This window comes from Anomaloglossus baeobatrachus, chromosome 11 (assembly GCF_048569485.1).
Source record: "Anomaloglossus baeobatrachus isolate aAnoBae1 chromosome 11, aAnoBae1.hap1, whole genome shotgun sequence".
NCBI lineage: Eukaryota > Metazoa > Chordata > Amphibia > Anura > Aromobatidae > Anomaloglossus > Anomaloglossus baeobatrachus.
Genome location: NC_134363.1, coordinates 73615882 through 73643411, shown reverse-complemented (window position 1 = coordinate 73643411; position 27530 = coordinate 73615882). Strand labels below are relative to the sequence as shown.

The following is a 27530-nucleotide window of genomic DNA, read 5'->3' as shown; positions in this document are numbered from 1 at the left end:
ACACAGTATGATGCCCCAACACACAGTATGATGCCCCAACACACAGTATGATGCCCCAACACACAGTATGATGCCCCAACACATAGTATGATGCCCCAACACACAGTATGATGCCCCAACACACAGTATGATGCCCCAACACAGTATGATGCCCCAACACATAGTATGATGCCCCAACACACAGTATGATGCCCCAACACACAGTATGATGCCCCAACACACAGTATGATGCCCCAACACACAGTATGATGCCCCAACACACAGTATGATGCCCCAACACACAGTATGATGCCTCAACACACAGTATGATGTCCCTCTCAGTCTTTAAATAAAATAAATATATCTTTATTTTTATATAGCACTAACATATTCCGCAGCCCTTTACATACATCAGGAATACTGTCCCCATTGAGGCTCACAATCTAAAGTCCCTATCTGTATGTCTTTGAAGTATGAGGAGGATGCCGAAGTACCTGGAGGAAACCCACGCAAACACAGGGAGAACATACAAACTCCTTGCAGATGTTGTCCTTTGTGGGATTTGAACTCAGGACCTCAGTGCTGCAAGACTGCAGTGCTAACCACTGAGCCACCATGCCACCCATTTCCAATAGAGGGATAGTCCCCACCTCCATGCAATATGATGGCCCCATATTCCCCCACATTGTATGATGCCTCCAGTCACCCCAATAGTATGATACATCCAACAAACCTCAACGTAGATATGATGGCACCCACATGGTTTCCTAATTCCCCTCAAAAACCATCCCCCACAGATTATCATGGTCCCTTGAGGACCTCTCCAAATAATATAATGTTTCATAGACTACAACACACATTGTCATGGCCCCCCACATCCCTCCTACAGTACAATGGCAATTATACAATATAATGGCCCCCACGATCCAACACACATAAACACACACAAATAGTATGATGGCAAAAATACATACCATACCTACCCCCATTTCAACATTGCACTGCTCCATATAGCTGATGTAATCTAGTGATATGATTTTGCTTATTGTACTGGTACTCAAACTCAAACACAAAGACTGAATAGTGGAGCAGGGAGCCAGTGGCTACCCACTCCACAATAGTGTTCAACCAGATACCATTGAAATTCAGATATGGGAATATAGTAAATGGGGTGTCTTTGCCATTTGAAATGAAGCCCCACCAATTCACAGACCATATAACAATTGTGTGGTCTTTCATTATTAGCAATACACCACCGACTCCATGATTAATACAAAGTAGCTGATCAGTAACAGCTGCCATCTCCTATCCCAGTAATGGGAAAGTCTTCACTAAATACAGATTTTACCTGAGAATTCAGAAGTTTTATACAGTAATGACTGATCTGTACTGACAGAGAAATAAGCAAAGTTCTCTGATAAGATATATTACAACGTTACTAATTTTCATGTGCACTATTCATTTATGTAGTGGCAAAATAGGGAAGTGATCACTACATATATAAATGAATACCCTAAGCCCACCAATAGCAACATGTAGAAGAAAAAGCAAACAATAGGGATCACCCTATTATATTTATTGAGAATCTGCAATACCATGCTATAATGAAAACAAAAGTAATAAAAAAACAAAGGTATAAGAAACACAGAAATTGCCCATAATAGGGCTAAAGTTCCCCTATATCAATATAAATATAAATACCATGGGTGCTACATGAAATCCACAAAAAATAATCAAAGCAAAACAGATGTAACAAGCAATATGCATTTACACACAGAATGTGATTTTCCCTGTAAACAAGTAAAACTATAGTAAGTCACCAATAATGCAAACCGTTATGCTTGAAGTACAAAAAGGTATTGCTGAATAACAGATGTGGAAAGAGCAAAGAAATAATAAATATGAGGAAAAAAAACCCACGCGTATCGCCTACTGCTTCCTCAGGGGACAAAAATGAGAAGGAAGCCTCTGCAGGAGGCGATACGTATGTTTTTTTTCCCCCTATTTTTCATTTAGGTGCTCTTTCGACATGTTATATAGCAAAACCGTGACACCTTTTTGTACTTCAGACTTACCCTATAAACAAGTAAAACTAGAGTATCTCACATTCCATCAGGTGTCTACATGCATATTGTTTGTTACATCTGTTTTATCTGTATTGCTTTGATTATCTTTTGTGGATTTCATGTAGCACCCATTATATTTATATTGCTATAGGGGGACTTTAGCTCTATTACGGGTGTTGCAGACAGGGGACAGACAGTGGCAAAGGGGAAGGGGCTGCTTGGAATGCTCGGATCTGGGGTAATTGCGGAGGCTCGAGGGGGGAACCGGATCCGGGGCCTGAGCACCCGTCTGTTGCCCACAAGTGAAAGGAGTTATTTACAGGGGAGAGTTTGTCAGTGACGTCCCCCGTGGGTTGCGGTGATGGTTGGTGACACCGCCGCTGCCTTGGTATGGGACGCCCGGGGTTGGTGGAGAGGGGCAGTAGGATGGTATTCCCTCCACGGGTAGGGGAGGTGTTGTCCCGGGGCCCAAGTGTAGGTGGAGTAGGGTTCTGGGGGGCAGTCTGCAGGGCTGGACCAGATGGTACCGGTGTACGCACTGTTTGAATAAAGTCACACAGAGTCCAGATAGTAAACCAAGTGCCGGATACCAGTAGCTTCTGGAGGGGTGTGCTCGGGTCCCACATACCGATAGACAGGACAGGGGCCCTTCCTCCTGCACTTCTATGTTGTTTTGTGTGTTGACTAGTCTGCATAAAATAGGAAAGTCCACTCCTGGTGTCTTTGCTGTGGGAGCTGTGGCCCAGGAGATCTGACCCTTGGGATCTTTACAGGCGCTTGCAGACGCCCTATGTTCCGCGTTGAGCTTTCGTCTCACTCTATCTGGGTTGCTGGTGGGACAAGACTTGGAATCTTGTCCCTGGCTGGTCAATTGGAAAGGTGCGTGAAGCAGTCCTCGCCCTAGGGTCCAGGTACCCCGACTGTGCACGGCCTCCGGACCGGATTCCTGCTGTTGGCACCGGCGGGCTACAACCCTGCCCCGGTCCACATAAGGTCTCCCGCGACCGGATCTCCGTCGCCTGTGGCCCTGCTCTGCCGTCTGCCACCTAGTCAGCTCAACTAGTTCGGCAGTCCGGGAGCTACAACCCCCGACTACCACTTCACTCCTCTCACTTCCACTGTCTAAAACTAAACTAAACTGTCTTGTTCCCTCCCCTGACACCTCAGAACCCCTAGGTGGGAGTCACCACTGCCTTGCCCCGCCCACTGGTGTGTCCCTATTGTCCCTGGGGAGGGGGACTAGGCTATGTGGCTGGTGTATGTACCTGTGTGTGGGTTGTGATGGAGGGCCAAGGAGGAGGGAATCCTGCATCTGGAAGATGGATGCAGTCTTCTGTGACAACCTGATTTTGTCAGGGCGTCACACGGGCAATTTTTGTATTTTTTACACCTTTTGGGTATTTTATCACTTTTAATTGTTTTCATTGTCCTTGTAGTTTTGCAGATTTTCAATAAATATACTTTTTTTAATTCAAGTTGATCCCTATTGTAGCCCATGTATTTGCTTTCTTCTATTGATTTATGAAATATAAACTAAACAGTAGTTACGCTTTAATCATTAGAATGTGACAGTCTTGATATTGTCAATTCCAGTGAGTTCGTCTCCTGTGATGTGATCACTTTGTGTGTGAAGAAAAGAGCGAATAATTGGCTGACCAGAGGCGAGGTGCGTTATTTTATGACTATTACTTTAGTAATTCTGATATAAAGCTATTCTTACTTTGATGACATAGACTCCTGCCTTCTTGTTCTAAAATTAGAATTAGAAAATGAACTTTTTAAAAACTTGTTATAAGGTAGTCACTAGAGATGAGCGGATTGCTCCCCATGGATCGACATTGAGACGCATTTCCTGAAACTCTCTGCTGCCCATGAATTGAAACAATTTCATAGTTTCATAGTTTGTAAGCCTGAAGGCAGAAATAAGTCCATTGAGTTCACCCTATAGAAGGCAAAACTCCCATTAGCCTGATGCTAATTACTCCATTTTAGTGGAAAAATGTTCCCAACTCCAGCTACAGTAACGAGATTGTGCACTTTTGTAGTGAATCAACCATTTCAACGTCATGTGGCATAAGGTTCTGTAATCTCACTGCTCTTAAGGGCACTTTACACACAGCGATATCGCTATCGATATTGCTAGTGAGCGTACCCACCCCGTCGGTTGTGCGTCATGGTCAAATTGCTGCCCGTGGCGCACAACATCGCTAACACCCGTCACACTACTTACCTGCCTAGCGACGTCGCTGTGGCCGGCAAACCGCCTCCTTTCTAAGGGGACGGTTCGTGCGGCGTCACTTCAGTGTCACTAAGCAGGCGCCCAATACAAGCGGAGGGGCGGAGATGAGCAGGACGAACATCCCGCCCACCTCTTTCCTTCCTCATTGCGGGCGGCCGCAGGTAAGGTGATGTTCCTCGTTCCTGCGGTGTCACATGTAGCGATGTGTGCTGCCGCAGGAACGACGGACAACATCGTACCTGCAGCAGCAACGATCGGGAATGGAACGACGCGTCAACGATCAACGCTTAGGTAAGTAATTTTCATCGTTAACGGTCGTTCGTATGTTTCATACGCCACAACGTCGCTAACGAGGCCGGATGTGCGTCACGAATTCCGTGACCCCCAACGACATCTCATTAGCGATGTCGTTGCGTGTAAAGCGGCATTTACAGTAAAGAATCTCAGTCTGAGGATCAGCAAGAAAAAAATGCCCCTCGCCAGGCACCAATGATCTGATAACGTCAGGTGTAGCTGCCTGGGCTATAATAACTTGCAGCGGCCATTTTAGAATTTTATAGAGTAGGGGTAGGAGGTCGGAATGTGCCGCCCCCGCCACAGCCGACTGCTCGGACCCGGATCCGCAATGGCTCGAGGGGTCTCCGGACCCGAGGTGGGGTCGCGCGGCCTCTCGAAATAAAAAGGGGGAGTTTTTGTGTTTTGGGATAGTGTTCGTGACGCCACCCACAGTGTGTGGTAACATGAGGGACCACCACTGCCATCTTGGGGAGTCCGGGAATGCTGGTGCATGACAGCTGAAGTTGTAAACCCCCCTGAGTGGTGTCCCGGGGCCCGGTGATGGTTGGCGTGGGGAACCCGTCCGGTGCAAGGGGGGTAACGTGTACTCACACAGTCCAAAGTCACTGACGCTGACACCAGGAAAACCAAACTCTTGAGCACTCTGTGGTCCTTGTACGGGCACGCTGGGTCCGTGTCCTCTTGGTGCTGCTTGTTGACCTGAAGCCTTGTCCCTTGGCACTGTGTGTCCAACGTGTGGATCCCTTACACTTGAAGCATTTCGGATCCCGCTCACCTGCGTGGCTAGCAGGGTGAGCCTGCTCTCAGGGTTCACGCTTGGGATTTTCTGGACAGTTGTGGGAAGTCCTATCCCCCTCGTTGCACTAGTACCCCGATTCTGGAGTGGGTGGGGAACGGTTCCTGAAGATTCCGTTCCCGTCGGGTAAATTACTGGGCTGCGTGAAACTACTTCCCAGCCTAGAGTCCGCGTACCCCGTCGTGCCCTGGTCCCTGCCCGGTTGTATCACAAGGCAGCCGGCCTGCTCTCTGTAACAGCACCATGCTCCCTGCCACTACCCCCTGCGACCGGGGTTCCAGCTCCTTCTGGCCAGGCCAATGTCTGGCACCTGGGACGGGTACAGGAGCCCAGCTCCACAGCGTGACCTGTCCCGTCACCGCTGTCTCTCCTTCCATCTCCACTCTCTACCACTCACTCTTTGCACTGACACTTCTGCCCTCCTTCTACCAGCCCTCCTTCTACCAGCCCTTAATCTGGGTGGCCCTATTCCCCTCATGGTGCCCAATGGGTGGTTGGTGGGTGTGGTGCAGAGTGTTCCTCAGGATTTGTGTACACCTGTTCATAGCAACACCAAAGTGACAGGACTCGTAACCAAGGAGGAGCGGGTACCATGCAGAGGGGCAGATTGCATGGCACCCTTGTGACGACCCGATAGGCCAGGGCGTCACAGGAGCGCATAGCACATTACACGCAGAAATAAAAAAAGACCTAAATCTGACTGTGGTTAACTACTGAAGTGCTGATTCACATTGAACATTGGAATGGTAGTCTCAGTGTGTGAATAATATTACAAAGTTTCAAGTGATAGGAAGGTGCTGAATCTACATAGTCAGTGCGACTCTGAATTGGTTGCTCTATGATATTATGATATACTACAGTAATGGCACCTTAATACCAGCATGTGTTTTTATTCTTCACACACTGCAAACAATAAGAGCAGTTTAGTACCACTCTGTCCTAATTTTGAAACTAAAGACATTTCTGAATCCAAGGAAGGCTCGTGTATCACAAGAAGTGTAATTACTGGATTATCAGATAAGGAAGTCATATTTTTTTTTTGTAAAGACAAAAGAAAAATCTCCACAATCCATAAAGTTAAACATAACTGTCAACCTCACAAAAGTGTCTGTGTTGTAAAAAAAAACCCCAACTTTGGCACACTTCCTTGTTTTCATAGTCTATTACACAGGTATGCAAAATGTAGATTTATAAAAAATGTTTTCCAATACAATGACTGACTTGTATGTTTTCTTTTGCCTCGATTTCAAAATAAAAATAAAAAAATTCTATTTATAACTATTACATATAGATTTTGCATAAAATTATGTTCCAGCGAGCTGAACAAGAAAAATATTTATTGTAGACAAAAATGTACACAATATTATATATATAAATATATTGAATATTAATTCTGCAATTTTATTAAAAATTAATTCTTGCGCCTTTTCCTTTTCTCTTCGAAGCTTCTCTTAATACTTTTTCTCTTATAGAAATCTGTGGGTCTTCTCTGTGAAGCATCCAGTAGTCCTCCATCATGTTCACATTCCATCTACAGTGATATAATCATTCCATGATCTCTTGATATCCTGATGAAATCTTTCTACTTGCTCTTCGCTAACAGAGCCAAGGTTTTCAGGAAAGGAGTCCTACTGGGAATGTAAATAATGTAACTTCAAATTCACCACACAACCCAAAGCTTTGAAACCTTTTGGCATTTTCTCCACTATGGACTTAACTTTTGGAAATTTGTTGTTACCTAGAAATTTCTTGGGTTCAAAGTTCGGCTGCTTTGCGAAGGCAAATCACTCGCACAAGCATCACTGTGCTCGGGTACGCTTGGTGCTCAGCCCAGTGCAAGCTGTATGCAGTGTTTGAACAACTCGCACTGCGGGTAACAACAGTGTGATTGGATATAGTGTGTACAAAAAAAAAATGGAAAAACCCCACTCACCCTTTCCTGGAAGTGATCTGTTTATTGCTGGCTGCATGTGGACGGAGAAACAGCCTGCCCAATTAGTGACTTCAATTGGGGTTCAGGTCAAGGTCTGGGTCCCAAACCAAACTTTATCTAAAGTCCAGATGAACCCGTTAAATTGAACTTCCCTGGGATTGTCCATCTCTAGTCATCATTCATGAGTTTCTGAACATCCGCACCCCCAAAAATGCCCTTCTTCAGTTTTGCTTCTACTAGTCCCTGAAACTTGGTACACAGGTACTTAAAAGGTCTTTCATTCTTTCAGTAGAGCTTTCATAAACTGCTTCAGCAATCCAACCTTAATGTGGAGCTATGACAGGAGAACCTTATTGGGATGAGCTAAACTTTCCGCAACTGTGTTCTTGAGTCCAGGTTGCAAAGATGTTCTCGTTGGGCAACTTTTTTGGCTCTAGTGATGAGTTATATCCTGGCTGTCCTCTTCACACAAAAAGCATGGGACAAATCACCACATATTGACCATACTGGATCTTCCTAGTTATTGAGAGTAAAGTCTAGATTTTCATATCTTTCCTTCAAGTGCACAGAATGCCATATATCTGAAGTATACTTGATGCCATTGTGCAGTAGCAGCTTTCAGACTTTTTTGTATGAATCAATAAAGAGTCTCCACTCGCTCACATTGTACTCACTGTTAAGTTTTTCTATCAGCCCAGGAACATTACTGCAATCATCACTAGAGCACTATCTTGAGAAAAGTTTGAAATAAATTAATTTTCTCTGCTTCTGTACAATCAAAAACTGGTACCAGGAGCTAGCAGGTTCTTTTTCTTTAGACTAGAGCCTAAAGGTTCTGCAGGATGTTTAAGGAGGTCCAAGTCCTTGACCTAAGTCATTCAATTTGAGCTGTGAAAAAAGCTGCGGCTTGTTGGGACTAGATTGAAAGTCTTCATTAGAATCCTGCTCTCCATGTTCTGAATCTTCTGAATCAGATGTATCTTCAAGTGTCTCCAGAGGTGAAGGGACAGGTATTCATGGACCGTGAGGCACAAGGCGAATCGCTGATGGGAGATCCAGGTACTGTCATGTCTCCAGGGCCTGCTCCAGTGACGTCTGCCCTGGTCACCAGGCGCCGCTCTACTGTCACGTCTCCACCAGGGCCTGCTCCGGTGATGTGTGCCCCAGCCAACAGGCGCCGCTCTACTGTCACGTCTCCACCAGGGCCTGCTCTGGTGACGACTGCCCCGGTCACAAGGTGCTGCTCTGCTCACACTGCAGGCTGTGCTGGTGATGAGGCAGAAGTCAGTTCCAGGTATTCTGGTGGGTAGAATCGCCACACAATCACCAAGCTTGGTCTGGCTGGCACTTGCAGTACTGCTGACTGACTGTAGGGGTGTGTGCCTTCCAGCTAGTATCAGCTCCTATTTCAGCCTATGGGAAGGCACCTCACCCTTTTTATATCTTTCAGTGTCCCTGGTTCCTTGCCAGAGATAGTCTTGTGTTTCTTTGAGCCACATCCTTCCTGGTACTGTGCACCTTGCTTTTTGTCTCATATGAACTTGGCTTTGCTTATTGACGTCCCTCATGAGACTGCCTGCTGTTTTATACCTCGCCTGACATCTCGGTTTTGACCTTGGCCTGTTTTCCGGACATTCCTCCTGCTTGCTGTTTTGTACCTCACCTGACATCTCCGTTTGACCTCGGCCTGTCGACTATCCCCATCTCTGGACTGCAGTCTACCATAGGCAGTGAACCACTGGACCCTGCAGTAATTCCAGATCCCTGTATAGGGGTTAAAGGGTTTCGGTGTATCTCGGGGTACTGCTTAGTGGGTGGCTTCCCGTTACAGGTATATAATTTCCATCCTATTTTTAAGGATGAATCCATCTATGTAGTACATACAAAACCACTTTTAACTCAGATTAAAAATGCAGTGTGATCATGATGTCTGTATTAAAAAGTAAATGAGATTTAATATAATATGAATATGATAATTAATATGAAATATATCATTTTTTGTTATAATCTACCCTTGGAGGTCACAATTATACATTTATTTGTCTTCTGTTCTCTATTTGTCTAATTTCAGTGTCTGATGAAAATCCACGCATAGGGGGTCGAAACGCTACATTTTACATCTTTTTCGATTGCCTGCATAATAAAGTCCTTAGAATCAATTTTGGTGTACAATGTTCTTGTGACACCGTGGCCTATCAGGTCGTCACAAGGGTGCCGTGCAATCTGCCCTTCTTCATGGTACACACTCTTCCTTGGTTACGGGTCCTGTCCATTTGGTGTTGCTATCAACAGGTGTATCAAAATCCTGAGGAAAACTCTGCACCACACCCACCAACCACCCATTGGGCAGCATGAGGGGAATAGGGCCACCTAGATGGAGGGATGGAAGAGGGAGGGCAGAGATATCAGTTGTACAGTTGTAGAGTTGTAGAGTGGAGATGGAGCAGTGAGCAGCGATGACAGGACAGGTCACGCTGTGGAGCTAGGCTCCTGTACCTATCTCAGGTGCCAGACGTAGGCCTGGCCAGAAGGAGCTGGAACCCCGGTCGCAGGGGGTAGTGACATGGGGCACGGTGCTGCTACAGAGAGCAGGCCGGCTGCCTTGTGCTACAATCGGGCAGGGGCCAGGGCACGACGGGGTATGCGGACCCTAGGCTGGGAAGTAGTTTCACGCAGCCCAGTAATTTACCCGACGGGAACAGAATCTTCAGGAACCCCACCCGCTCCAGAATTGGGGTACTAGCGCAACGAAGGGGATAGGACTTCCCATAACCGTCTAGAAAATCCCAAGCGTGAACCCTGAGAGCAGGCTCACCTTGCTAGCCACGCAGGTGAGCGGGACCTGAATCGCTTCATGTGAGAGGGATCCACAAGTAGGACACACAGTGCCAAGGGACAAGGCTTCAGAGCAACCTGCAACACTAAAAGGGCACGGACCCAGCGTACTCGCCCAAAGAGAGCAGGATACTCAAGAGTTTGGTTTACCTGGTGTCAGCGTCAGTGACTTTGGACTGTGTAAGTACCCGATATCCCTATCCACCCGACGGGTCCCTCACTCCATCCACCACCGGGACATCACTCCCCCTGACTACGGAGGGGTTAACATCTTGAGCTGTCACACACCATCGTCCCCGGGCTCCCCCACAAACGGCAGCGGTGGTCCCTCATGTTACCACACACCGTGGGTGGCGTTATGAACATTATCCCATTCACCACCCAAAACAACAACATCCCCTTTTTTATTTCCAAGGTAGTCGCGCGACCTCGCCTCGGATCCAGAGACCCCTCGAGCCACTGTGGATTCAGGTCCAAGCAGCCCGTCGGCTGTCGCGGGGGCGGCACATTCTTTTGTATGTACTGAGGGGTTTGAACCCTTCTTAAGCATTCATGATTCAAATTGTGCCATAAACCTTATTCCACACAGTACATACAAAAGTATGCACTGAGTTTAGCAATCTAAAGTATATAAAAATCATCTGTCTTCAAACAAATTGATCCTCGCAAACCAGTGATGTTAGACCGTATGCACCACCCGAATGCAGTGGCCTGTTGTAAGTGAATGTGTTTGATTATAACCATGAACCTACTTATCTTTTCTTGTCCCATTCTTCTTGGTAAAGACCCATGGTATTATTTATTTCTTAATTTCATGTATTTAAAGAAGGACACATCTTATTTTTTAATACTTATTTTAATAGTCCAATTTGGCACACGTACAATACAAGACCATACCACCTGACATGGTGTTTCCTCATGTTCAATTCTGTAGCAGCTTCACAGCATAGCCCCTAGAGTTATGTTGTATTTTTGTTCAAGTAGGGGATAATAAAAAAAATAAAAATAAAAAAGAAATACAATAATATACAAAAAAATGTTTAACTTTGCAACTGACTATTTTACTAGTCTAATTTAAGAACTATAAACACAACAAGAAGACTGCTGGATGTTGCCATTAGAGTTGAGCGAGTGTGACGCCCTGGACTAGCCAGATTGTCATGGGTAGTCCCATGCACACACACGCCCCCACCTTTTTAGAAAGGTGACAGCAGCCAAACTACAAAACCTTGTCACCACCCTCCGGGTTTGATAGTCACACCAGGGGGCTCTGCCCACCGAGGATTTCACAGGCCCGGAGGCGGAAAAAAACAGTGTAAAGTTGAGCTTTGACAGTGACGTGAGGTGGAGTGAAGTTTAAGGGATGACCTGTGCCGAGGTCTGCCACAGTTTACACCAGGTGTCTGGGTTGGAACCCAGTCACCTCTGGCAAGGAGGCAGACGGTGGTGGCCGCCTGCAGGAGCTGGGATTACAGCCGGTGGAACCATAGGGACCGGGGACGGGCGGTGGCCCGCCGGTACCGAACTAGGGAACCGATTGGAAACCAGAGCACCAGGAGAGGTACTCAGACCCTGTACGAGGCCCAGAAACAACCGGGCTGAGTCAAATCAACTGATTGAGGACTGGACTTGAGGACCTATCCCACCTAGACCCGACTGAAGACAACAGCCCAACCATTAGGGTAACGCCATCGCCCAGGCATAGAGACCCGAGGGGCCAGCTTCTGCGGGCAAAGAGGGCTCTCCCGGCTCATACCAAGCCGGAGAGCGGACTACCGTTGCCTAGGCATAGGAGTCGACGTTTTCTACATAAGTAAGGTGCAGGAGAAAGGCGTAAAACTGATAAAGGGGAAAACTGCAGGCGGTTGCAGGCACCGTTCACCATCTTGTTTGGTTTGCCAGAGACTCCAGCATGTTTGTAATAGTGAGTACAACAGTGCCTTCGGGCCGCGCACCGCGCCGCACCGCACTGGCACCCCAGCACGCATCCAGTTCCCCCCGTCTCAGCACCTCCCTCGGGCCCCCGGGACCATCACTCCCCTACAAACGGAGGGGTCAAAACCAAGCTGCGCAACACTGTCCCCGGGAGCCTAGTCAACGGCAGCATTGGTGTCCATCCATTCACCACAACCTGTGGGTGACGTCACAAACTCAAACCCCCCTACAAACAATCGTGCTCCCGGCCGTGGACCTCCCCACCGAAGTCCCTACGTGTAGCGCCAAGTCCCCTTTACAGAGCGACGTGACCCCTGGGTCCGTGAGGAGCTCGAGCCACCCACCGACGAGCACGGATCCCAGCTGCTCGGCAGCCGGCCGAGCCCCGGGGCGGTACACGAGTATCTTTCTGGAATTTGTTGTTACGCAGTCCATTTGACAAAAGGGAGTTAACTTGCTTTAGAGTGTAACCATTGTTTTAACTTTTTATCTAATAAATGAATAGCGCACATGAAAATAAGCAACTTTGTCATACATCTTATCAGACAAATTTGCTTCTTTCTCTGCCAGAAATGATCAGACATCAAAATTCTCCATTCTAAGGTAAAGCCTGCATTCAATGAAATCTTTCCCATTACTGAGATAGGAGATGGCTGTTGTTACTGATGAGACTCATTGACGACAGAAGGAGGGAGAAGTTAGATGCAGAGGGAGACGCTAGATGCAGAGGGAGGAGCTATAGGCAGAGGGAGAAACTGGATTAAGAGGGAGAAGCTAGATGCAGGGGAAGAAGCTAGATTCAGAGGGAGAAGCTAGATGCAGAGGGAGGAGCTATAGGCAGAGGAAGGAGCTATAGGCAGAGCTCCACCCCTACTCACTTTTATATCTACATAGAATTTAATCAGTAACAACTGCCATATCATAGTTGTCTCCTCTTAAACCTCCTTTTCATCAGACATGACCTCATCACTAACAGCCACAGGGTGTAACTTTGAATCCACACGAACATCATTATTTTTGCTCATGAAAGGTAAATTAAGTGGTTTTTACAGCTTTAAAGCTTGTGGGACAAAAGCCATACATCAGGTGCTGCTGTCCTGTGTGTTAAACGGGAAATGTCATGCTAGTTAGCTCTCAATGACATGCAGTTGGGAATTGTCATGAGCGACAGTGACAGAAATATCCTGGCTAACTTAAGGGTACTTTACACACTGCGATATCGGTACCGATATCGTTAGTGAGCGTACCCGCCCCAGTTGGTTTTGCGACACGGGCAAATCGCTGCCCGTGGCGCACAACATCGCTATCTGCCGTCACACGGACTTACCCTCCCTGCGACGTCGCTCTGGCCAGCGATCCGCCTCCTTTCTAAGGGGGCAGTTTGTGTGGCGTCACAGCGACGTCACACGGCAGTCGTCCAATAGCAGAAGAGGGGCGGACATGAACGGCTGGAACATCTCGCCCACCTCCTTCCTTCCTCATTGCCGGTGGACGCAGGTAAGGAGATGTTCGTCGTTCCTGCGGTGTCACACATAGCGATGTGTGCTGCCGCAGGAACGACGGACAACATCGTACCTGCAGCAGCAACGATATTAAGGAAATGAACGACGTGTCTACGAGCAACGATTATTCACGTTTTTGCGCTCGTTGATCGTTGCTCATTGGTGTCACACGATGCGATGTCGCTGACGGCGCCGGATGTGCGTCACTAACGACGTGACCCCGACGATATATCGTTAGCAATGTCGCAGCGTGTAAAGCACCCTTTACGGTTGGGAAAAGTAACTCCCAATGCATGGTATATGACTTCAATTAAATTGTGCAACATTTAATTAAAAAATATAACCACTTAAGTATTTACTGTAAGTGTCTGGTTATTTCAACCATTCTTACTACTTGGCAGAGCAGATCCTCCCGGCTTTGCAAAAACAGAACGGTCTGCCAGAACACCGCTTAAATTGCATCATTAAAACATGCTGAAATTTGATACTACTACATACAGTATGTTGGAGTATCTGTACGTGCAGTACAAAGTGGTGATGAACTATTTCATATAGCAGCCACCCTGGAGCATGGAATACTGTGAGATCCACGATTGGCAGCTGGGGAGAGACATGTGTCGTCTAATGAAACCCTTCAAAAGGTCAACATAAATATCACCCCCCTCAACTTTTTCCTGGAAACAATATTCACCAGAATGCAAGAAGGCAAGGCAGAAGAACAAAATTTTGAATATGTTCATGTCTGGTCAATGTCTCTTGGGAACCCTCAAAGTCCATGTAGCATACTACACAATTTGGAGGAGATGGAGGAAGAAGAGACAAAGGAAGAGCAGCTACATGTGAATACGGAGGGAGACATACAGTTGGCACAAGGAAGGGATAAGACTGATAGTCAGACTAAATTGATGAAAATGACAGAACTGGCCATGACAACCAACCGTCGCAGCGATCACCGCAGCAGACTGTCACAGGCTGGGGGCCGTGTCAGCCTGCACGGACAGACGCTGGGCATAGAAAACAAGGAAAGAAGTGTGAAGTCAAAGCGCGACCCGGAAGAAGCCATGACACAGAGTGTCGGTAAGTATGAAATGCTCATTTATTTATTGTTTTTTTCATGTTTTAGGACTTGCCGAATCCGAATCGCACACCCGGAATCCGGGTCCGCTCAACACTAGTAGAGAACGTTATACTTATCAAAATGAATCGGGCAAAGATTAGTGCTGACTGTCATTGATGCCAATGATTACATTGGGCATATCTATCATGTCATTAACAATAGAGATCAAAATTAGAAAACAACACACAATTTCTTAAATGTTGCAGTCATTGTGTCGTCCTATGTGATTTTATCCTGTATATCCTGACATGAGGAAACTGGCAGTATTTTAATTATTTAATGAATTTATTCTTAAGCATATAACAAACATGTAAATGAGATAAATTAAAAGGACACTAATCAAAATTAGAGAACACTTTTAGATACCAGCAAGTTATTGGTGTTAGGTCACTTTCACATTGCGTTTTCACCTATGTTCACTGGTCCCATCGAGGCATTCATCCACCTAAACCCCCCCCCCCCGCAAAATGTGTTTTGGCTGCTGACATCGACAGGGCCATTTACTGTAATGGAGGAGACGGACTCAGCGTGTAGTAGACTACGTTCGGGTGCCCGGCTGCAGAAAACCTGTAGAGAATATATATGCCTGAAAATGGTGCAAGATAGAGCACACGCTGACTCCATCTGCTCCATTATAGTCAATGGCCCCGTTGGCGTATGTGTCCAAAGCACATTTTGCAGGGGGGGTGGGGAAAGGGGGGTTCGGACGAATGCCCCGACGGGACCAGTGAACGTAGGTGAAAACGCAATGTGAAAGTGTCCTTAATCTGGGACCTGATGCTAATTTCGTTAATTATCAGACAAACCCTATGTAACTGGCACCCTAACTTTTCAGTTTGCATTGACTTTGCAACAATGGTGTTATTCCAAAGTGACTGAAATCTTCCGGCAGCAAGTTGTCCAGATGAAGGCCAAAGGGGTGACCCTATCAGCCACAGCAAGAGAAGTTTGTCATTCAAAGTCTGTGATTTTGAGAATATTACATCTTTACAATATCACAAACTTTTTCAAGTACCCCAAGAATGCTGGTTACCTTCAAAAGACAAATGCAAGAGAGGACAGGATAATACAAAGAATCTCCATGGGTAATCGTTTCAACACTGCAGCTGGAATTGCTCGCCAGTTCAGCACTGAACAGGGTAAGGATCTGTCTCATCATACAGTGTCACAACATTTAAGAGCATTGGGACTGAAAACCCACTCTACAGGAACCAAAACTCTCATTAGCAGAAAGAATCAAAATGCTAGACTCACCTTTGGTGAGGAGCCTGTTGTGTGGACAGAGGACAAGTGGTCCACAGTTCATTTTAGTGATTAAAGCAAGTTTCATTTGTTTGGCTCTGATGGGAAACATTATGTTCATCGACAAACTGGGGAAGACTGAATCCAAAGTGTGTTAAGAAGTCAGTGAAAGGTGGTGGAGGAAGTGTCAAGGTTTGGGAATGTTTTCTGCTGTAGGAGTTGGACCTCTCATACAGCTACATGGCAGAGTGAATGTAAGTGTGTATCAGAACCTTCTTCAACAACACGTGGTTCCTTACTTGTGTTCATCACTCAATCAGCCAGCAATTTTCATGCAGGACAATGCCCCATCACACAGCAAAACTGGTAAAGCAGTTTCTTGAAACAGAAAGCAATGAAATGGCAGCCCAGAGTCCTGATCTAAACCCAATAAAAAACCTCTGGAAAATCCTTGGTGACAAAGTTATGGTCAAGAAACCCACAACAGTCAAAGAATTGTGTATGAGACTGGAAGAAGAGTGGACCAAAGCAGTGTGAAAGACTAGTGATGTCCTGTGGCCGCAGATGTGCTGAAGTCATTCAAAGCAATGGCCTGTACACGTCCTACTGATTGGTGACTGTTGTTACCTTCAGAAAATTTACTTCTAATCTTTTTCTGTGAAATAGTCATTGTTCTTCTCTAATTATGATCATCACATTTTGAGCAAAATAAAGGTCTTAGGTTGATAAACTTTGGATCTTTTGTAAAACATTGTTCTAGTGGCATGGTGCACCTCTTACACAAAACCTTCAAGTGTTCATCAATGAAGATTACATTATTTCTGGAAAAAAAGCAACTGATCATATATCTAATTTTGGTCTCCAGTGTTTAGTGTAGTAATGCTGCTTCCAGCGCTTGCCCTAAACTGCCAGACATCTCCATGCATCTACCATGTGGCTTTTGCCACTGTCAATGCCCAGCCTCACCATCGACACATCTCCTGGCTGCCCACTGTGTTTTATAGTGCTAGAATGTACTGAAACTGCTGAGTCTGCTGTTGCTGACCCTACACTGCCTGACATCTCCTTGCCAGCCCCCTTCTTATTTTTCTACCTTGTGGCTTTTACCACTGTTAATGCAAATGCACAGCCACTCCTGCCACACATCTACTGGCTGTTCACTGTGCTTTAGGCCTCTGCCACATTCACGTGAAAATCACGCACGTGCCGAGAGACACGTATTTTCCCTGCGTGTTGCGTGCAGGTAAGTACGTGTCTCTGGTACGTGCGTGACACGTGTGTTCTACGTGTGCTATCCGCGATAGCACACGTAGAACCGGTAATTATTATACTCACCTGGTCCTTCCTGCTGTCCGCGCTGCTGTCTGTGGTGCTGATCCTCGGGCTCCAGCCCTCCCGTCTCCCCGCTGCTGCTGCTGCCAGGCAGTGAAGTGAATATTCTATGAGAATAATGAGCGGCGGTCGGCAGCAAGAGGCAGCAGCGGCAGAGACAGGAGGGCAGGAGAAGGTGAGTTAATGTTTTTTTTTTTTTTCACTGACACGTGTGTTTTCTCCGGCGCGTGTCACACGGGACCGCATCCACACTACACCCGTGTAGTACGGATGCGGGCCGTGTGACACCCGTGCTGCCGGAGAAAAAACGGACATGTCAGCGCTTTGAAAAACGCACACACGTACAAACGCACACGGACACACGTTCCGTGTGGTTTTACGTGTGTGTGCCTGCTACCATAGGGTAGCATTGCTGTACGTGTCTCCGTGCCGCCGGTACGTGTAAAAAATGACAAACACGTGCCGGCGGCACGGATGTGTGTCGCAGGCCTTATAGAGCTAGCAGACTTTATTGCAGCTGAGAAATATACTCTATTGAGAATGTGCGAATATAAAACAACTGACAAAATCGTCTTCATTTTTTGAAAGCCTTTTTTTCTTCACAGCTTGGCTGGGATAATTGTTTGACAGCTTGAGAAAAAGCCTGTGTTATTATAATTCACAAATTTTGAGAATAGCAAACCAATTGGGGATCCCAAAAAAAAGAAATAATTTTTCACTGCTAGTTCAAAAGCGATTACTTTATTTATTTTAAAAACAGCTTAAAACAGCACACCTGTATTTGCTCTGGAAATAAAGGGATCATTTTTTAATTATTTGTGAAAAAGATATTGATTCTTCATGATGCTTCAAAATAAGCTTGTGGTAGCCCCCAAAGAGAAATCATGTTTTGTCTATTTTTAGATATGAAAATAGCCTGTAAAGGGTACAATATATTTTTACAAAGGCTGTTGGTCACCACAGATTACCATCCTTTTTACCCTGGCCAGGTTGAGGTCAGTTGGACATCAAAAGTGGTGCATCTGCATTACAGACCCCAAAAGGAATTCAATACAGTCCTAGGAGACCTCTGAGTGTTATTTATGTATTTTCCAGGAATCTAAAGGTTTTGCAGTACTGTAATTTACGGCAAATTTATTCTCCTTTAATTGATTTTTATTGGGGGGAGGGTGGAATTTGGTGAAGCTGGCAAAATCAAATTTCCCATCTCTAGTAGTCAGTGAAATAATCTTGTGGCCTTCTTAAGCACTGTTGTGACGCCCTGGCAAAACCAGGTAGTCACACATTAGGCCCCCGCACAACACCTTCCCTTACAGGGTTACGTACAGATGACCTGAAACCCTAGTCACCCCCCTCAGGGCAAGACAGGCACACCAGGGGGCGGGACCAGGCGGTTAGGGAACGCCCACCTAGGGGTCTAGACAGCCCGGGGCGGGAAAACAAGCAGTGAGAAGTTGAAGTTCAAGTTGAGATGAGTGGAGGCTGGGGATAGGTGTAGCTCCAGCAGAGGAGAAGCTCAAGTTGAACGGTGCCAGGGTTGGAGCCCTGGTACCTTGGCTAGGTGGCAGACAGTGGTCTCCGTCGGCAGGCGACGGGAAGATGGCAGGCGGAGATCCGAGGTGGACCGGGACAGGGTTGAAGCCCGCCGGTACCGACACCAGAGACCCGACCCAGAAACAGTGCACAGAGGGGGTACTCGGACCCTGAAGCCAGGACCGGAACCAACGGCCTAGCTAATCAACCTATTGAGGGCAGGATTATAGGTCCTGTCCCAACCAAAGTCCCAAAAGCAGACAACCACCCACAGAGAGGGATAGGGCAACTGCCAGTGCCCATAGATCCCACGGGTCAGCGTCAGCGGGCACGGCTCCTCAGGTACACAACAAGCCGGAAGCGGACTCCAGTGTTCCATACTGGGAAGTCCAACACAAGAAAACACAGTGCAGAGGGAAAAGACGGCGACCACCAGCCCGAGTGGGGGACCAGAGTACAACCAGCCATGGCGGCCGGTCACCAGCACCTTGGTTTACCAAAAGACTTGTGTGATTCATTTAATTGTAAGTAACTAAACATCCCCTGGTACATATGTGCACGCAAGCCCTTGCCGTCGCCATACCCTACACAGAGACACTGGGTCCCGGGGCAACCATCCCTACCCACAGAGGGGTTAACATCCAGCTGTCACTACATCTCCCCCGGGTATCCCACAACAGCAGCGGTGGTGTCCCTCTTCCCCACACACCGTGGGTGGCGTCACAAATTGTATACGGCCACGGCCGTACAACTACGCCCCCCTTTTTCATTTGGCGTGTCCGCGTGACCCCCGGGTCCGGAGGATCCCTCGAGCCACACAGCGGGTCCGGATCCGAGCAGCCCGGCTGCTACTGGCGTGGGGGCGGCACACTGTTGTCCATGCACTTTTATATTTTTTGTTCCTTTCCAATATCTTCAAATTTTATAACAAGAACCTGTCGATTTTCTCTTACTGCAGATATCTTTATAGTTGGAAAATCCTAACCTACCAGAAATTCAGAAATGTAAGTTGGACTTCATTTTCCAAGAGAAGGAAATATTGTCTAATGACAAAAATGTTTCGCTAGTTGATATTCATCTCCTTTTCTCAGTATAGAGCAGTGTAGCAAAGAGAAGGCAAGAATCTTTGACCATCAACAATATTGATTCCAAGATCTTCTTGAAGGATAGGTTCACACTTGCACATACAGTGCTACGGACGGAAAACATCATCAGAGTTTCCATTAGAATCCATAAAAACAGGTTTCCGAAGCAAATCCTGATAGAGCCATTCACTTTGTGAGGCTGATGGAGTCACTTTGGTCACTGTCTGGATTCCAGCTCGACAGTGTTTGTCTTTCACAGATAAGTATAAAAACGTGGTCTGCCACATTTTTTGTGAATGTCTGAAAAAAGTGACACTTGCAGGACAAAGGCAAGATAGTGACCTAAGTGACTGTCACCTTCAAAACAGTCAATGGGTTTGTTTCTTTGTTGTTTTTTGGTGATTCTGACAATAACACCCAATAGAGTGCTCAGTGAAGAGCATTGTATGTGTGTGAACCTGGTCTAAGGCGGGCTTTGCACGTTGCGACATCGCAAGCCGATGCTGCGATGTCGCACGCGATAGTCCCCGCTCCCGTCGCAGCTGCGTTAGCCTTGTGATAGCTGCCGTAGCGAACATTATCGCTACGGCAGGTTCACATGGACTTGCCTGTCCTGGGACGTCGCTCTGGCCGGCGACCCGCCTCCTTATTAAGGGGGCGGGTCGTGCGGCGTCACAGCGACGTCACACAGCAGGCGGCCAATAGGAGCGGAGGGGCGGAGATGAGCGGGATGTAAACATCCCGCCCACCCTCTTCCTACCGCATATCCTACGGAAGCCGCGGTGATGCCGGTAGGAGATGTTCCTCGCTCCTGCGACTTCACAGACAGCGATGTGTGCTACTGCAGTAGCGAGGAACAACATCGGACCGTCGCGTCAGCGTAATTATGGATTACGCCGACGCTGTACCGATGATACGATTACGACGCTTTTGCGCTCGTTAATCGTATCATCGAACCTTTACACACTACGATGTCGCATGCGATGCCGGAAGTACGTCATTTTCAATTTGACCCCACCGACATCGCACCTGCGATGTCGTAGTGTGCAAAGTCCGCCTTAGTCATAAAGATTGAAAACTCGTGGGTTGTTAAAGCTGGTGTCACACATAACGACGACGACAACGACGTCGCTGCTACGTCACCATTTTCTGTGACGTTGCAGCGACGTCCCGTCGCTGTCGCTGTGTGTGACATCCAGCAACGACCTGGCCCCTGCTGTGAGGTCGCCGGTCGTTGCTGAATGTCCAGCTTCATTTTTTGGTCGTCACTCTCCCGCTGTGACACACACATCGCTGTGTGTGACAGCGAGAGAGCGACGAAATGAAGCGATCAGGAGCCGGCACTGGCAGCTGCGGTAAGCTGTAACCAGCGTAAACATCGGGTAACCAAGGGAAGACCTTTCCCTGGTTACCCGATGTTTACGCTGGTTACCAGCCTCCGCTCTTGCTGCCAGTGCCGGCTCCTGCACTGTGACATGTGGCTGCAGTATGCATCGGGTAATTAACCCGATGCATACTGTAGCTAGGAGAGCAAGGAGCCAGCGCTAAGCAGTGTGCGCGGCTCCTTGCTCTCTGCACTGTGACATGTAGCTGCAGCACACATCGGGTTAATTAACCCGATGTGTACTGTACCTAGGAGAGCAAGGAGCCAGCGCTAAGCGTGGCTCCCTGCTCTCTGCACATGTAGCACAGCGACGTTATGATCGCTGCTTCTGCTGTGTTTGACAGCTAAGCAGCGATCATAACAGCGACTTACAAGGTCGCTGTTACGTCACAGAAAATGGTGACGTAACAGCGACGTCGTTGTCGCTGTCGCTTAGTGTGACACCAGCTTAAGAGTGGACTAGTACAAGATTGTTTCTATATGAGATTGAAGCTAAAGCTGTCATCAGAAAATAGGAGATTAATATCACAACCTTGACATTTCCTTATCTGTCATAATCTTTCTTATTATTTCAGATACTTCACAATGAAACACCTTTGTCAAATCTCAAGAACTCATCTAAAAGCCATATTATAGGTTTTACAACAGCAGAAATAAGGAAAGAGTTGAATTGTACCTCTGTGAATCTAACATTAACTCCAGTTGCTTCCACCATATGAAGAAATGAAGCCAAACGTTGTAAACTTAGGATTATGTAGACTGGAACCATGCGTCTTGTAGCTGCTTCATACATGTCCAAAAAAATATCTGGGTCTGTGAATACGTCCATCACAACTGCAATCACCTGAAAGAAAAAACACATTTTTAGGGATTAGACCTAGAGCAACGCATAGTAATTAAGTCTTTCCTGGAGGATCTAAACAAGGAAGAATTTTTCCAAATGTCTGGTGTCAAGGGAAACTTAAAATAATAGTTTTTCTCATGGATAAGCATCATCTGGTGTCTAGCCGTGGTTTATTCTTATTAGGGCTCATTAAGACGCTTGTGATTTTGTCATCTGAAGGTTGATTAAAAAAACTATAAAAAAAAAACCATTATGGAGGCATCTCCATTTTCTCCTATCCAACAGTCTATGAGAAAGCACAGCACATGGATAGCATCCAAGTATTGTCCAATTTTTTTTATAGACTCATAGACTTGCACCGGTGGGTTTGCTCCGACACTTGTATCAAGATTGAACATTCTCCATTATTTTGGACGGATCGCTGTCCGCAAAAATAAACAGACATATGTAAAATCTCATAGACTATGACAGGTACAAGCTCTTTCTGTGAAAAACATGGATAGAATTTGTACGAGAAAAACTGGTGTCTGAGAGAGGCCTTTGGTCATGAGGGGCTAGTGTGACACATAGGTGAGAACCACTGATCATGTGATTCCCAAACGTCTTGTAGAACCACATAAGTTGTACTGGAAAAGTCATGTTAACAATGGAGGTCTATGGGAGAAAAATGCCCCCCCCCATTATGAGAAAGAAATATCAAAACTTGAGAGCTTGGGGTATTTTTAAAAACAGCAACAATAAAAATGAAAGTGACCTGCTTTTCATATTTTCCACATAGACTTTCAATCAACATCTGGCTGTCAATCAACATCTCCCCCACACCCCAACAATGAAACATATATTAATAAGGGTGCAATCAGGACTGATAATGGTGGACCAAACGTGCAAGGTCTTAAAATGCTACCTCAGTAGATAACTCCTGTAATCTAAAAGTCACATGGTAGATTAGAGGACCCTGTTAGATTTTGTACTGGTTTCCAGGAGCTTTAAATTATGCCGCATTAATATATTTGTGGCCAGCTGAATCTACATGTCAGGATTAGTTTAGGAACAGTGTAAGATGGCAAAATTTTTCAAATATCAGACAGTAATGTTTGACCAAGTCTTAGAAATGAGGCGATATCCCCATACAAAGAAATAAAGGGAATCTGTCACCAGGTTTTTGCTGTGTAATCTGAGAGCAGAATAATGTAGAGTCAGAGTCTATGATTCCAGTGGAAGGAGGATGCCAGCCTAGTATATTGCAGATGCACTCTTCAAGCGCTAGCCCGATAACTTTGCATTTACATGGTACATTGAAGCCTGATGCAGTCACATTAATGGGATTGACCACTACTTAATAATTTTTGGTACGCCTCAGTCCCTGAGCAGAGTCCCTGACTACAGCAATGTGTCACTTACTGGGCTGTGTTTTGCTGTTTCACTACAATCAATGTTTTCTAAGATGGAGATTATCACTACAGAACATCTTGACATGGGGAGGGTAGTCCAACCTCTCCCAAAACTAATGAGCAGCTTTCTATACAATGTATACAGGAAGCTGTTGATTATACACTGAGCTCTACTAGATCTGCAGCAGGGAAAACTATGGCTCTATCATAACTATAGGTTATACATAGCTGGAATGATGTTCTTTGTCCCTACCTCATTGTCAGATTACATAGTAAAAACCTGCTGACAGACTACCTTTAAAGTGACCAATCAGGATTAGGATAAGCCATTAATATATGATCTGTGAGGGTCCAACTTTAGCCAATTGCCATAGAGAGTTTTTCTAGTTTTGAAGATTAATGTTACTTCAGTCACTTTAAAATTATAAAGAAATCTGTGAATAAAAAAGCTTTAGTCAAAACTTGAGTGTCCATTTGTGTCTTCTAAAAAGTGACCATTTTTTATCCATATAAGTCTGTGTATCCGTTTGCATTCTGTGTGTCTATTTGTTGTTATTCCCTTGTTATTCTAATCGGTCAATGAAATGAGTAGAAGGCTTCCCATGTGATACCCAGGGATCGATCCATGAAAAACAGACGGGTAAGCCATGTCTCCTATTCCTTTATGTGAACCATTTGCCCTGAAAACAAAATTCAGACCTCTGAATAGCTCCATAGTACTTACAGTGTCCGTAGAAAAAAACAGACAACAAACACTGATCTCTGAACAAGCCCTGAATAACACAAACATCTTTTATGGAAGCTCTTGCACAACTTTCCGGCACCGTTAAGAAACACCATTGTTATTGTACAGTCATGTCATCTAAGTTATACGGTAAATAAAACATGATCCTAATGAAAACTTAATAACATAATTGGCTCTACCTACTAAGTAGTACTGATCGTAGACAAAAGCCAATTTCACAATTTTTCTGTGACACATGAACCGTCCTCTAGTCAGTTTGGGTCTTCTGACCTGAGCCCTGATTTTCGAAGGTATACAAGGGTCTGCCCAAAAGAACATTAATTGTCTTCTGGTGGGTGGAGGATTTGTATTACTCTAGCAGAATGTTCGAGGAACCATTCTGAGTCAGTATGCCAGCGGACGTTGTTAGGAAGGTTCTGTTAGGCTAGATTGAACTTATCTTTGGTTTCAAAAAGTTTAATATTTCACCTATTTTGTGATGCTGATAACTCAAAAAACGTGTGGCTATGAAGCTAATTTCACAATTTTCCCTGAAGCATGAACCGTTCTCACATCACCTTGGGATTTTGACCGGAGCTATGATTTTTGAAGGTATACAAGGGTCTACTCAAAAGAACATGAACTGTCTTCTGGGGGGTGGAGGACTTGTATATCAGGCTTTCATCTCTAAGAGAATGTTCGTGGGACCATTCTGAGTCAGTATGCCAGGCAATGTTGTGAGGAAGGTTCTGTTAGGCTCCAAAGATCTTATCGTTTGTTTTCAAGATGTTTAATATTTTACCTATTTTGTGATGGCTGATTAACTCAAGAAACGTGTGGCTATGAAGCCAATTTCACAATTTTTTCCCTGAAACATGAACCGTTCTCTCGTCAGATGGGACTTCTGACCTGAGCTATGGTTTTAAAATGTATACAAGGGTCTATCCAAAAGAACGTGTGGAAAAATATAGGCCCAAATTTTCAACACGTTTCATGCCCAATTCCTTTAAATTCTCTCAACCTATTCTGAGAGCCACAATTTCACAATTTTTCAATAATAGAGCTGTATTAGGGCTTATTTTTATTGCAGGACATGTGGTAGTTTTTCTTGCTACCACTTTATAGTACACGTGGCTTTTAACCACTTTATTTTACCCTCTTTTAATGTAAAATGAACAAAATAATTTTTAATTCTGAATGTATGGTCTTTTTGTTAAACACCATTCACCATTATGTATGATTCTCATGTTATCTTTATTCTTTTCGTCAATATAATCAGTACAATAGCACATTTATTGAGTTTTTTTAATGTTTTTGCAGATTTATTTTTTTTTACTTAAAGATATAATTTTTTATTTGGTCGCTAAATTTTTATATCCATAACTTTTTTATTTTTCTATAGATAAAGCTGTATAAGGAACAAGCTGTAGTTTTTTTTATTGGTAGTTATCAGTCACTTTTTATTTCTTTTAGTAGGAGACATGAATAAAAAAAAATATTTTCAGATTGTTTTTTAATTTAGTTTTTATGGATTTCACTGTACAGTAAAACTGACTTGTTACCTATATTCTGTGTTGATATAATTACCGTGATGCTCAATTTATATTGTTTTTACTACTATTGCACAAGAAATCACTTTTTAAAAAGAATCTCTTTTTTGTCATCATATTGCAAGAGCCTTATTTATTTTCATTTTTGTGAATTAAAAGCTTTGGAGAGTTAAAATGAGCAAAAGCAGAAATTCTTGCGTAGTTTTTAATTTAATTTATCCTGGCACTTTATGTGCACAATAATTGACAACAGATAGTTTTATTGTGCAGGTCATCACGAAAGTGTCAATAGTAAATATGCAGTATCTTGTATTTGTGGGAGTTTTTTCAATTTTGTTTTTTTTACAAGGTCATTATATATTATATATATATATACAGTGTCTACAAGTAGTCTTCAACCCCCTGCAGATTTAGCAGGTTTGATAAGATGCAAATAAGTTAGAGCCTGCAAACTTCAAACAAGAGCAGGATTTATTAACAGATGCATAAATCTTACAAACCAACAAGTTATGTTGCTCAGTTAAATTTTAATAAATTTTCAACATAAAAGTGTGGGTCAATTATTATTCAACTCCTAGGTTTAATATTTTGTGGAATAACCCTTGTTTGCAATTACAGCTAATAATCGTCTTTTATAAGACCTGATCAGGCCGGCACAGGTCTCTGGAGTTATCTTGGCCCACTCCTCCATGCAGATCTTCTCCAAGTTATCTAGGTTCTTTGGGTGTCTCATGTGGACTTTAATCTTGAGCTCCTTCCACAAGTTTTCAATTGGGTTAAGGTCAGGAGACTGACTAGGCCACTGCAACACCTTGATTTTTTCCCTCTTGAACCAGGCCTTGGTTTTCTTGGCTGTGTGTTTTGGGTCGTTGTCTTGTTGGAAGATGAAATGATGACCCATCTTAAGATCCTTGATGGAGGAGCGGAGTTTCTTGGCCAAAATCTCCAGATAGGCCGTGCTATCCATCTTCCCATGGATGCGGACCAGATGGTCAGGCCCCTTGGCTGAGAAACAGCCCCACAGCATGATGCTGCCACCACCATGCTTGACTGTAGGGATGGTATTCTTGGGGTCGTATGCAGTGCCATCCAGTCTCCAAACGTCACGTGTGTGGTTGGCACCAAAGATCTCGATCTTGGTCTCATCAGACCAGAGAACCTTGAACCAGTCTGTCTCAGAGTCCTCCAAGTGATCATGAGCAAACTGTAGACGAGCCTTGACATGACGCTTTGAAAGTAAAGGTACCTTACGAGCTTGTCTAGAACGGAGACCATTGCGGTGGAGTACGTTACTTATGGTATTGACTGAAACCAATGTCCCCACTGCCATGAGATCTTCCCGGAGCTCCTTCCTTGTTGTCCTTGGGTTAGCCTTGACTCTTCGGACAAGCCTGGCCTCGGCACGGGTGGAAACTTTCAAAGGCTGTCCAGGCCGTGGAAGGCTAACAGTAGTTCCATAAGCCTTCCACTTCCGGATGATGCTCCCAACAGTGGAGACAGGTAGGCCCAACTCCTTGGAAAGGGTTTTGTACCCCTTGCCAGCCTTGTGACCCTCCACGATCTTGTCTCTGATGGCCTTGAAATGCTCCTTTGTCTTTCCCATGTTGACCAAGCATGAGTGCTGTTCACAAGTTTGGGGAGGGTCTTAATTAGTCAGAAAAGGCTGGAAAAAGAGATAATTAATCCAAACATGTGAAGCTCATTGTTCTTTGTGCCTGAAATACTTCTTAATACTTTAGGGGAACC

The 27530-nt window shown here is 45.2% G+C and overlaps 1 protein-coding gene across 1 annotated transcript in view; it reads right to left on the bottom strand.

The window, feature by feature from the left end:
- Nucleotides 1–27530, bottom strand: part of FAM83E (family with sequence similarity 83 member E) — a 163323-nt gene that overhangs the window by 113614 nt on the left and 22179 nt on the right. The window contains exon 3 of the mRNA XM_075327888.1: nucleotides 21952–22119. Within this exon, the coding sequence (XP_075184003.1) occupies nucleotides 21952–22119 (168 nt within the window). The remainder of the gene's footprint in view (nucleotides 1–21951; nucleotides 22120–27530) is intronic.